The sequence below is a fragment of the Apteryx rowi genome, unplaced genomic scaffold, assembly GCF_003343035.1.
Source record: "Apteryx rowi isolate R43461 unplaced genomic scaffold, aptRow1 scaffold_16, whole genome shotgun sequence".
NCBI lineage: Eukaryota > Metazoa > Chordata > Aves > Apterygiformes > Apterygidae > Apteryx > Apteryx rowi.
In genome coordinates, this window is record NW_020447863.1 from 785,278 (window position 1) to 797,029 (window position 11,752).

Genomic DNA, 11,752 nt, shown 5'->3' on the forward strand with positions numbered 1-11,752 from the left:
TTTCCCCTCGAAGTTGCAATCCTTCAGCACGACGACGGCCGGGCTGCCCTCGGCGGCCGGCTCGGCCCGGCGGTTCACCCGGCAGCCCTTGATGTCGTACCTGCGCGGCAGGCGAGCGTCTCGGACCCCCCGACCCCCCCCCGGGGCCACCCCAGCCCCCTGCCCGGAGCGTGGCGCCGCACGGAGCAGGCACGGGCTGTCCCAGGACAGGCGGACACTGGGCACTGAGGACAGATGGACACTGGGCACCGACAGATGGACACGAGCTACCCCGGAACAGATGGACACTTTGCACCAAGGACAGATGGACACTGGGTGGCCTGGGACAGAGAGGCACCTGGTACACCAGGACAGACAGATGGACACTGGGCACAAAGGACAGATGGACACTGGACACACTGGGACAGAGGGACACGGGGCACCCTGGGGCAGGCAGACGCAGGCACACCGGGACAGGTGGATAACAGGCACCACTGGCCAGACGGACATGGGGCACACCAGGACAGATGGACGCCGGTTGCCCCAGGACAGACGGACACCGGGCGCCCAGGACAGGCCTCACCGTTCCAGGATCCTCTCGTCGGGGTAGAAGACGCTCTGCATGATGATGAAGTATTTCTGGCGGAGAGGGGCGAGGGCGGGCGTGAGGCGGGCGCAGGCAGCGCCGGGGCCGCGTGGCGCCGGCCGGCGGCACCTACCTTCCTCCGTCGGGGCAGGATGATGCTGTGAACCCCTGGCAGGGAGGCAGGACGCGGTGAGGGGCCGGGCAGGGACTCAGCGCCGCTCGGGGCATCGCCAGCCCGGGGCGGGGTGCCAGCCGGCCGCGAGCACCCCCGCGCCGCCCCGTCCCCCCGCCTCACCCAGGAAGCGGACCAGGAGCGAGTGGGGGTATCTCTCGAGGTGCCGCAGGTACCGGGGCAGGTTGGAGAGGAGGAACCGGATCTCCCGCTTGTTCTGCGTCTTCAGGAAGAAGCGTTTGTCGTGCCTGGGGTGAGAGGAGGCGGAGGGCGCTCGGGGGAGGCGGAGGGCGAGGGGTCCCAAAACCCCCGTGTACAGCGGCCCCGGCACCCGCTTTGCTGCCAGGGCTCGGGTGGGAAGGCAGCGGGGCACTGCCTCTCGCTGGGGCTGGGGCATGGGTGCTGGTGGGCAGGGATGTGTGTGGGCACCCATAGGTGGGCAATGGCATGCATGTGGGCATGGCTGTGCTTGGGTGTGCAGGGATGTGCATAGGTATCTATAGGGGGGTGCTGGTGTGTGCGTGGGCATGGCTGTGCATGGGTGTGCATATGTGTGCAGGGACATGCATGGGCACCTATAGATGGGTGCTGGTGTGCATGTGGGCATGGCTGTGCAGGGATGGACATGGGCACCTATAGATGGGTGCTGGAGTGCACCGGCGGGCCCCTGCGCTGCACCAGGTGCCGCAGCACCCTGCACCCCGGCAGGCCGCCACACAGGTCCGCTCCATCCAGCTATCGCCTGCTGCTGCTGGTTTCCACGGCCCCGGGGGGCCTCAGGGGCTCCTGAGCCCTTGGGACTCCTCCGGGAGCTGGGTGCCCGCAGCCCTCGCTGCCGCGGGGAGCTACCCGGGGGCGCCGCGCTCCCGGCGGCCGCTCACGTCAGGAAGAAGTCGGCCGGGCTCTTGGAGTTGCTGATGAACTGGAGGTAGGGCCCGCGGGAGGACAGCGACGCCTGGTACTCCTCCTCGGCCAGGCCCAGCGAGCGCCGGAGGCGGGCGAAGGCCGGCGCCGCGTACGTCCGCAGCTCGAAGCCCTGCGGCGGCACCGGCGAGGCGCCGTGAGCCGCGCAGGCGCCCGGGGCCGGCTGCCGTCTCCCCCTCCGGAGTCTCCTACCTCGTGGGGCTGCTTGAGCACTGCCGCGCAGTCGCCTTCGCCGGGGACGTCCTGGCGGAGGGGCGGCGAGGTGAGCGCCCGGCCGGGTGCGCGGGACCGGGGCAAAGCCCGGGGGGGGTCCCGCACTGCTGCCCCCCACCCCGGACGATGACCAAGGATGAGGCCAGGCTGCGCAGGACCTTGTGGCCGTGCCGTGGCGGCAGGACTTGGCTTGTCCTCCCGCCCGCCGTGCCTCAGTTTCCCCACGGGGCAGCTCGAGTCCCCCCGGCCCGGGAAGCAGCCCCGGCGGCCGGCGCGCGCTCACCGCCGGCGGGTGGTCGATGGCCTCCTGGGTGGCGGCGCCGAGCCCCGCTCGCAGGTGGCACATCAGCCCGTAAAACTCGTGCTCGGGGTCGATCTCGAAGACGCCCAGGAGCTTCCAGCGCTGGTGCACCCTCCAGAAGAGCCAGCGCCTCCTGGCCCGGGGGCACCTCTCCCGCGGGGCCTCCGCCGCCGCCTGCGGGCGAGAGCGCCGGTGCCCGGGGTGGCCGCGGCCCCGGGCGGGGGGTCGGGGTGGGAGAGGGCGGAGCGGGGCAGATCCCATGGGAGCTTGGCCAGAGCCAGCCCTGGATCCCCTTCCAGCCCAGCGGGGCACCCAAACCCCCTGCGGCCGCGTTCGCCGCCCGGGGACGAGGAGGGGGGGATTCGGGTGTCCGTGCTGGCGATGCCTGGAGGCGGGAGCGGAGCCCGGAGCAGGGCTGGGGGCTCGGACCTGCCGCGGGGGCCCCAGCGAGGAGCCCCCAGGGTGCACATCGGGGTAGGTTTGGGGGGGCACGCGGAGCCCACGGCCCGCCCCGGCCCACGTGGCACCCGCTCACCATAGCTCTGGGGCAGCCTCGGGCCTCCGTGGCGTCAGTCCTCGCGCCAGGTGCCGTCATCCCCGCGGGGTCCCACCACCGGAGCCGGGGATGCTGCGGGTGGGAGACGGGGGTGAGGAGGGCACGGGCACCGTGGGGCAGCGGTGCTGCTGGGGGGAAGCGGGGACCCCAAAGCTGTGCCGGGGCATGAGGTGACCCGGGGGACCCTCACGGCCACTGCTCCCCACTGGGGCGCTCCGGAACCGTGGAGCCACCCGGCTTTGTGCGCACATGGGCCGTTCCAGAGCTGCCAGTGCCCATCCTCATCCTCACCCATAGGCGCCTCGCACAGCCCTGGGGGCCCCGCGGGAAAGGCGCTGCCCAAACGGGGACTCCAAGCAGGGGTCTGTCCTGAGACACCCCCGGAAAGTGGGGGGAGGCGAAGCCGTGCCGGCGGCCCCCCGCAGTGGAGGGGGACCCTGGAGATGGGCAGCATCCTGGTATCGCCGCGGGGCACCGCTCGCTGCCCGGGGTCCCACGGGCTGGGGAGGCCCCGAGGACGGAGTTTGTGCAGCATCAGACCCGCCGGGAACTCGGCTCCCGCTCCAGCCCGCGGCTGAACACGCTCCCTCTCTTTTTCATGCCTGCAGGGAGGATTTCGCACCCCGGGGAGGGCAGGCCCCCGCCTTCTCACCTACCTCTGCCCGCAGCTGCCCTCACCCGCGGGGTCCGCCGCGCTCCCCCGGGCCCCTGCCTGCGGGGTTACTCCCTGCCGGAGCCGCTTGGCAGCTCCCTGCCTCTCCGCATCCTCCTCCTCCTCCTCCTCCTGCGGCTGCTCACTGCTGCATCCTTGGCTCCTTGCTCCCGCCGGCAACTGGGGGGGGTGGCAGGGGGACGGGGGTGCGGCAGGTCCCTCGCGACCACCGAAGCTCCCGCCCGGCGCCCACCCTGCCCGCTCCGGCACGCTGCCTGCCGCAGGCGCCCGCGGGTGACATCAGCCGGCCTCGGCGCCCCGCAGCGCCAGCAATGCAGCAGGGGGGCAGGGCTGCCCACACGGCCTGAACCGGGGGGACGGACCCCCGTACCGCTGCCCCACGCCGCGGGCCTTGCCTCGGAGAGCCCCTTCCCCCTTTGCACCTTGCCCTGTCCGCCCGGGGGCCCCGTCCCCAGGCCCACGCCGGGGGGCTCCTGGGGGAGGACGGTGCAGGCAAGCAAGGGTTAAGGGCTGGGGCAGCGCGGAGGAGACGCGGCACTTCCCCTGCAGCATCCCTGCAGGTGCTAACGCCTCCTCTCTGCAGCCCGGCCTGGCCTGAACGTCACCCCGCACCGGGGAAACTGAGGCAGGGGGCGGCAGCACCGCAGGGGCTGGGGCAGGGCGGCTCCTGGGGCTCGGGGTCCCGCTCGCTCCCCAGCCGGAGCTCACAGGCAGACTCCCGAGCGGAGCCCGCGGCGGTGGCGCTCCCCGGGATGGGGACCGGGGCTGCAGCCCCCCGAGTGCCAGGGTAGCCAGGCACGAGTGGCCGCTGCTCCCCGCGGGGTCCCCGCGATGCGACCACTGGTTACTGCAGCCCTACCCAAAAAAGGGGAAGCGACTGCTCCAAACCCTCCCAGTGCCGGGAGCCCGGCGGGCTCCTGCCTGCCCCAGACCCAGCCTCTGCCCCGCCAGCACCTCAGCCCTCCGGCGGCTCTCACCTGGGCTCCTCCGAGCCTCCCACCGCGCTGCCAACTGTGCCCCCGGGCAGGCCGCGGTGACGCACGCCGGCTCCCTGGGGCCAGGGGAGCAGGCACGGGGACCGAGTCCTTGAGGCAGCCGGAGGCAGGAGAGCTGCGGGGGAGGGAAGGAGGGAGGGAAGGAGGGAGGACTAACCCCAGCACAGCTCCGGACCCGGCAGCCTGGGAAAACTGCTAAGAGACATGACTGATTTTTTTCCCCCTTTGCTTTCCTCTCCCTGTGAAGCACCCCTGTGTCAGCATGAACTCATCCGCACGGGGCTGGCTGGAGCTATTTCCAGTGCGCCAAGAGGCTGGGAAGAGGAGCTGGAGATTTCAGAAAGGGAGAAGGGGAAGCGGCAAGACGCGGACAAGGGAAAACGAAGTGCTCAGCCTCAGGGAGGTGGCACTGGCAGCACACGAGCACGACCGCCATGCAGCCTGGCAGCCTCTGCACAAGTCGCATGAGCTCGAAAGAGAAACCTCCAGCTGGAGTCTTGCTTAACACCTTCGAACTCCAGCCCCGCAGCAGGTTAAACCACAGCCAGGCTCCCAAGACCTGCAGTACCCAGGGAGGTCTCCCAGCAATCGGCAGTGCTCCCGAGCAGGATGGGAGGTGATAAGAAACGCTGCTGCCTTACAGGGGAAGTTCACAGTATGGGCACAAAGGATCCAAGTGCCCCCGGCTCTGCCCTCCTGTTGCATCACGGCTGCTGGAGTAAAGCAGCCGTCCCCAGGGCGGCAGGGCCAGCAAGTCCGCACGAGGCCGCGTATGTCACTCACGGTCCTGGCCAGGTTCTCTCTGGCTCCTTCCTGCCTGGCACCACACCGGGGTTTTACCGCTTCCTCCCATGGGGCTCCCAGTCATTGTGTTTGGATGGGAGACCCTATGACGGGCTCTCGTGACTCCACTGCTTTGCTCCCAAGGGACAGCACCAGTCTCCGCTCCTGCTGCCAGACACAGCAAAGGCAGGGGAGAGGCAGCAGGTACTTTCGATCCAGCTGCATCTTCACCTCCCCGTGGCCCCAATTCTCCCACTGCTGGGCTGCACCAGTGGGACAAGGGCCAAGGAAAACCTGTGGACATTGGCAGGACCTTTCCAAGCAAGACTAGGCACTGCCAGGGCCACGCACAGCAGCTCTGGTGATGGGGAGGAGAATCCATCCCTGCTTCCCTGCAGGCCTACTGCACCTCTGCACTCAACATAGGAAGAGGACAGAGACCAAGATCTTGCAGACCTTTATTGAGGGCGATTCCAGCTCACTGCAGTCTGAGGGACCTGCCAGGGTTGCACACCTAAGGGCAGAAGCTGCTGCCAGGAGAAGAGATCCCATAATGGGAGGACGGAGCTCTGCAGTGCCTGTCCGCTCGGCCCCAACCATGCTGGTGTGCAGAGCCTTGCCAAGGGCAGGAACCAAGCCAGTGGCTGACAGCTGTGGTTGGAACCGCATTCATTAGTGGAGGAGCCAAATGCTTCCTTTGCAGTCCAGGGCACAACCCTCCTCCCCATCCCCTCAGCTGGGATGCAGGCAGACCTGCCAGAGAACAGCAGAAATGGCACTGTGCTGCATCCTCTGCAAGGTCAGCCTCACAGAGGTCCCTCTTCCTAAACATAAGCCCACCAGGACCATGATTAGCCCTTCCAGCAGGCAAAGGAAAAATGCAAGTCTGCCTTTCGCAAGCCCAGAGTCTTCTTTCTTTCCTCTACATCTTGAATCCAATTAAAAACTCATCAAACAGTTAAAAAAAAACCATAAGGAACAAACTACTGGACACAGGAAGAGCAGAGGAGAAGAACTCCCCAGAGGCTGAGCACCTGACAGTTCAGAGCTAGGCTCACACTCCAGTGGCTACAGCCGCTGTGCCCCAACTGCTCCCCCCCCACAGCACAGGCTAAAGCCATCACCGCTACATGTAGCCCCGGCTGAGGAGCAGATCCGTCATAGCCGGACTTATGGTCCCTTTCTGGATGGCTCCTGTAGGTCAGAGTTTTGCTTCCCTTTGGTCCGTAAGCTGTAAATTACACCAGGTTGCACCTCTCCAGGTAGGAACATTGGAGAGAGAGCAGCCAGCTCAGCAGCACTTCTACTGCAGAAGAGAGCTTTGGAAGAGGTGTCTGCTTGGTGCTGCAGGCAAAGTCTTTCCCTGGCTAAGATGTTGCGGGGTGGATGCCTTCTCCTCAACTCCCTCAGCTGGGCCTTCAGTCCAGTTTCTTTGCAGGTTTCCTGTTCTTCCACATCACAATCGCTATGAAAATGCCTACCATGAGAAAGAGGACAGGTTCAATCAGAAAATTTCCAATTACTGGTGCTTTTGAAACACACTGTAGTGAGAAACAGAACCTCAGCAGAGTGGGAGAGAAACAACTCCACCGTCCACAAGCTCAAACAATTGGAGTCTCAGATGTGCGCGCGCACACACGCACACACCACCAGAGCCCATGCCACAGACCCAGTGCTACGCTGAGCTCTTGCTGCAAGAGCCACAGGCAGCGTCTCACAAGTGTCATGCATCAGTTAACCCCCTAGGAACCCTCTTCCCTCTTTCTAATTTAGAAACCTCTAATTAGAACTTCAGAGATAACACTCACCTATAAACAGCAGCAGCAGGAGCCCAGCCACCACAGGGATAATAACGGCATACTCCCTGGGCAAGAAGTACTGATGGATCCCATGGTCACTGTCGATGAACGGCTGCAGAAACAGAGGCGCATCAGCAGGTGGGCACAGCGCTAGGGCCACTCACCAACACCTGCAGCCTTGTGGTTTTAAAAGCAGGATGGAAACATGAGGCTAGAAAAGAGGCCTAAAAAAAGGGTGACCAGACCTGCATGTGGCTAGGGCCACCGTGCAATAGCACTGCAGCTGCAGACAACACGATAACGAAAGGGCAGTCAAGTACTTCAGCGGTTGGTAGTGCAGCGCAGAGCCTGAGAGGGGATGTCCACAGGACATGGCATAGGAGCCCCGCAGCTCCGGGTTTCAAGCTGGGCAGGGACTGACTTCCTGCTTGGTGCTGAACCCATCAAATCCCTGGACTTTCTAGGGTTTGTAAAAGGGAACAGAGAGTACTTGATTTGTTTCATGGAGATCCGGCCAGGATTCATTAGCTGAGGAAAGTGGAATACTTTGGACGCTAGAGAGCAGTATAATGATTACTAGGTAGCAGAGAGTATACATATAGAGCTCGTAAGATTACAAACTATATCAATATATATTAGACAACAGAGTAAGCAGACTGCAGAAGGGAATCCAAAACTCTCAGAGGGGAAGCTGCTAGGAATTCAGACATCAGCCCAAGGCTGAACCAGACCTCTTGCACCTGGAAAGCTCACAGGGAGACATTTCTTTCCAGGATTTCCAGGGAGATACCACTCATCACCCCAGCTGATGTGTCTAGGGAAGCAGACAAACTGTCAGGCTCGCAACCAATTTTCTAGAGCTCCACATTCCCTAAACTCTTCTCCCTAGTGGGCCCCAGATTTAGTAAGTAGAATCTCTTTTTATATTTCCCTCTGTCACCTCCCACCAAAACCAGGAATCGGAAGACAGCAAAAGTGAACACTAATGACAACGATCCTTATCTGACACCTTCAGAATGGCTTGGCTTTAGCTCTCGATGACAGTTCAGGTGAGCCTCAACTCTTACATTGGCCAAATCTGTCCGACTCAGAGCAGCAGGGCAGGTGGCAGAGTCTGAGCTTGATCTTACCCGGACAAGGGCAGGCACACCTAGAAAGGGCAAGGTGTGCACCAGTGAACTACAGGGAATTCTACACTGACATTTTTCACCAGGAAGCTGGCAAAGCAGAGTTCTTTCAGACACGAGGACACATCAGCACCTAAATAAAGTCTAGGCAGACGCAGTAGCAAAGTTCCTGAGATTGCAATGGGCAGAGCAAGACCCATACCAGTATGACGATCCAGACGGTGTAGTAAACAAAGAGAACAAGGCTGAAGGCTACCAAGCCAAATCCAACCACCTGGTCTGTTGCCGTGGCCTGCGAAGTAAGAGAGAGTCAGAGCAGGATCAGCACTTTGTGGTGTCTGAGCAGGAACAGTTAATGGGCACATGATATTTATTGTGCCCCAGCTTATGAGAATGTATGGCTGCAGTTTTGAAAGAAAAAAAGAACGCAAGGGAAGAAACCTGTGTAGCAAGAATGATTTATCACAAACGCTTCAGTGAGAACAGCCATGCCCTCCTCCTCTAGAGCGGTCAGAGATTTCACGTCCTGCTGCTACAGCAGACGCACAAGTTGCACACTGCAGCAACTCTGACCAAGTGCTTTGAAGTACTAACTCCCAGCCCGCACCAACACAACCTTCTGCTGAGCTTCAGCAGGCTTCAAGCTACGTGGTCTGATCACTTCAACAGATAGATGGAAACCTTGGAAAAGCCCAGACAGACTGCAGGGGACCAGGGGCAGTTCAGACTCTATCCATAAGCCTGCAATGCAGAAAGCACCACGCTTAGGAAGGCATTGTGCTATTTGGGCTATTTCCTGAGGAACAAGCAAAGTCAAGAGCCTGAGCATTTAACACCATGAAAACCCCAGTACTTGTCAGAGGCAGGTTCTCCAGGCCACATTTCAGTTTGGCCCCTTCTAAATTGCCTCCCTCCTCAATGCCAGAGCAGCCTTAACACCCAGTGCATTCTTAACGCCCAGTGTTACGAGGATGAGCCATGACCCAGCTCCACTGTGACACCAGCGGGTCAGGCATGAACACGCTGAGTCTCACTGCCTCTGAAGGAAATCCAAGGGCCATTCGTCATGGAGCCAGGTCACCCTGGGCTGCCAAGCACTACAGCTACAGGAGTGAGGGAGCTGGGAAGGAACTGGGAGGAGTGACTGATACACCAGAGGGCTGTGCTGCCAGTCAGGGAGACCTCCACAGGCTGGAGAAACGGGCAGAGAGCAACTTTAGGAAGTTCAACAAAGGGAAGTGCAGAGCCCAGCTCCTGGGGAGGAACAACCCCGTGCACCAGGACAGGCTGAGGCCAACAAGCCTGAGAGCAGCTTTGCAGAAAAGGACCTGGGGATTCTGGTGAACACCAAGTTGGACATGAGCCAGCAATGTACCCTTGTGGCCAAGAAGGCCAATGGTATCCTGGGCTGCATTAGAGAGAGCATTGCCAGCAGGCTGAGAAGGGTGATCCTTCCTCTCCGCTCAGCCCTGGTGAGGCCACACCTGGAGCACCGGGCCCAGGGCTGGGCTCCCCGGTACAAGACAGACTCGGGTTTACTGGAGTGAGTCCGGTGAAGGGTCACAGAGATGATTAAGGGACTGGAGTATCTCTCATATGAGGAGGGGCTGAGTGAGCAGGGACTGTTCAGCCTGGAGAAGAGAAAGCTCAGGGGGAGTCTTATCAGTATGTACAAGTATCTGACGGGAGGGTGACAAAAGGACACGGTGCCCAGTGACAGGACGAGAGGCCCCACAGAGAGGGGGCAACAACGCCCTCAACCCCTCACCGCCCCCCAGAGAGGGGAAACAGACCCCCCCCCCACAGCGGGGCAATAACCTCCCCCCCACCCCTACTGCCCCAGAGACGCCCAACGCCCCCAGAGAAGAGGCGACAACTCCCGAGATGGCGGGCTCCCCCCGGCCCCCCCCCACGACGGCCCGGGGGGAGCAGACACCCCCACCCCCACTCACCATGGCGACGGGCAGCCCCGGGCTCCCTCCCCGCCAGCAGCGCTCTTCCGGGAGGCGCTAGCCAATCAGCGGGCAGGGATCCAGCCACGCCCTCCCGCCGGGCCTGACGGGAGCGAGCCTACCGTCACGCTCGGCGACAGACAGCCAATCAGCGGGGGAGGGCTCCGGCCCGCAGCATTGTGGGAAATGTAGGCGCGCCTCCCTCGGAGCATCACGGGAGGTGTAGTCCGGGGGGCTGGCCAAGGGCCTTGGCTCATTTAGGCTACTGTTCTTTAACATTTGAATTTACAGTTTAGTACAGTAACCATACTTTAATTTTAATATCAGCACAATTGTATTTATTAACACTTTTAATATAAATTTTAATTTTCTTTCTTTTTTTTTAAATTTGATAGTTAGCAATTTCCTTTAAGGAAGGCTGGGGAAGGCCGCAGCCGCGCTCATCCGCTCATCCTCCTCCCTCCACGCAGCGAGGAGGGGAAGCGCGAGCCTGCCGCTTCCCCCGCGCGGCCGCGGGCAGAACTGGGCCTGGCCGGGATACACTGAGCAAGGGGATGTCCAGGATTGCGATCACAACCACAGAGGAAGTGAGTGGATTTATGGAAAAAAAAAATTCCCCAAAAAACCCTACCCTGAACTACTACCACTTAGAGATTTTTTTTTCCTTTTTTTTAACCTTTAAGCAGTGGACTTTGCCAATGACCCCTCGGTTCATGGTTGCACAGGGCCATGAGAAGAAAGCGAACATGTAAACAGGAGGATAATGTGTTGGAAAAGCTCCGCAGCCGCCTGCGTTACATCTTGCCACAGGAACAAAGCCAAGAAAACCTCTGTCACTTCAGCTTCTGGCCCATAAAAGCGAGACCCGTTTCCTGTTGTTTGCTCTTCAGCCTGCGGCGAGCTCTTCCCCGCAGGCGTCCACCGAGCCCAGCCTGGGGCAGCAGTGAGCCCAAGGCCTGCGTGTGCTGGCAGTCGATAATCCCGTGCAAAAACCCAGCGAGCCTCTGCAGCCCTGTGGGAATAGGCGCAATGCCACACAGGCACCCAGCAAGACTGAGCCGTGCCGGCACGCGAGCGAGGGGGAGGATGGAAATGCCAGTGGCAGGAGGCTGAAGGGTCCCGTGTAGCGCGACTGCGGTGCCGTCACCTGGCTTAAGGAAAGGACAGAGGTGTTTCCCAGCGCCGCCCTCCCTTTCCTTTCCCAGCAGGTTGATCTGGTTTTGATTTCCACCAACCCCTGACGCCTGTGAGTTTTGATGGAAGTGACTCATCCCGAAGCCAACTTGCTGAAAAACAGCTCCAAAATGTGAGATCCTTTCATCCTGCATCACAGAGCGATTCCTCCATGCACGCACTGCAAGAGCAAGCGGCTGAGGGCCAACAGGGATCCTCCAAGGAAGGGCAGGTGGCAGAGGGAAAGGGGGAGACCCCAAACAGGATCGAAAGGTGCAGATGTTCAGAGCACACAGCTGAGGCTTTGACAGGGCTGGTGAAACTGCCCCAGCCTCTGCCTGGGGGTCGCTCCCCAGCCACAGCTCCCCTCCGGCCTTTGCAGCCAGCAGCAGGTCCTGGACTGCGGTAGGATGAGGCCCTTCAAGCACAGCCTCTGCTCGGACATGGCGTTCAGGCACACGAGATGTTGCTGGCAACTTGCCTTTGTGCCAGTTCACCTCCCCCCTGGATTTCAGGCCG

General features: G+C 61.7%; 2 protein-coding genes across 2 annotated transcripts in view; both read right to left on the reverse strand.

Moving 5' to 3' along the window:
- Positions 1-2,770, reverse strand: part of PIP5KL1 (phosphatidylinositol-4-phosphate 5-kinase like 1) — a 3,584-nt gene extending 814 nt beyond the window's left edge. Inside the window, exons 1-7 of the mRNA XM_026059780.1 lie at positions 2,711-2,770; positions 2,158-2,349; positions 1,619-1,773; positions 861-985; positions 699-733; positions 563-618; positions 5-100 (exon numbers count right to left, since the gene is read on the reverse strand). Of these exons, the coding sequence (XP_025915565.1) occupies positions 5-100; positions 563-618; positions 699-733; positions 861-985; positions 1,619-1,773; positions 2,158-2,349; positions 2,711-2,770 (719 nt within the window). The remainder of the gene's footprint in view (positions 1-4; positions 101-562; positions 619-698; positions 734-860; positions 986-1,618; positions 1,774-2,157; positions 2,350-2,710) is intronic.
- A 2,853-nt stretch (positions 2,771-5,623) lies between these two features.
- On the reverse strand, positions 5,624-10,146 carry DPM2 (dolichyl-phosphate mannosyltransferase subunit 2, regulatory). The gene is made up of 4 exons (XM_026059771.1): positions 10,061-10,146; positions 8,311-8,400; positions 6,991-7,093; positions 5,624-6,659 (listed from the first exon to the last, which is right to left on the reverse strand). Exons 1-4 carry the CDS (start codon positions 10,061-10,063, stop codon positions 6,601-6,603), a joined length of 255 nt encoding a protein of 84 aa, XP_025915556.1. The 5' UTR covers positions 10,064-10,146; the 3' UTR covers positions 5,624-6,600.
- Between the last annotated feature and the right edge of the window lie 1,606 nt (positions 10,147-11,752).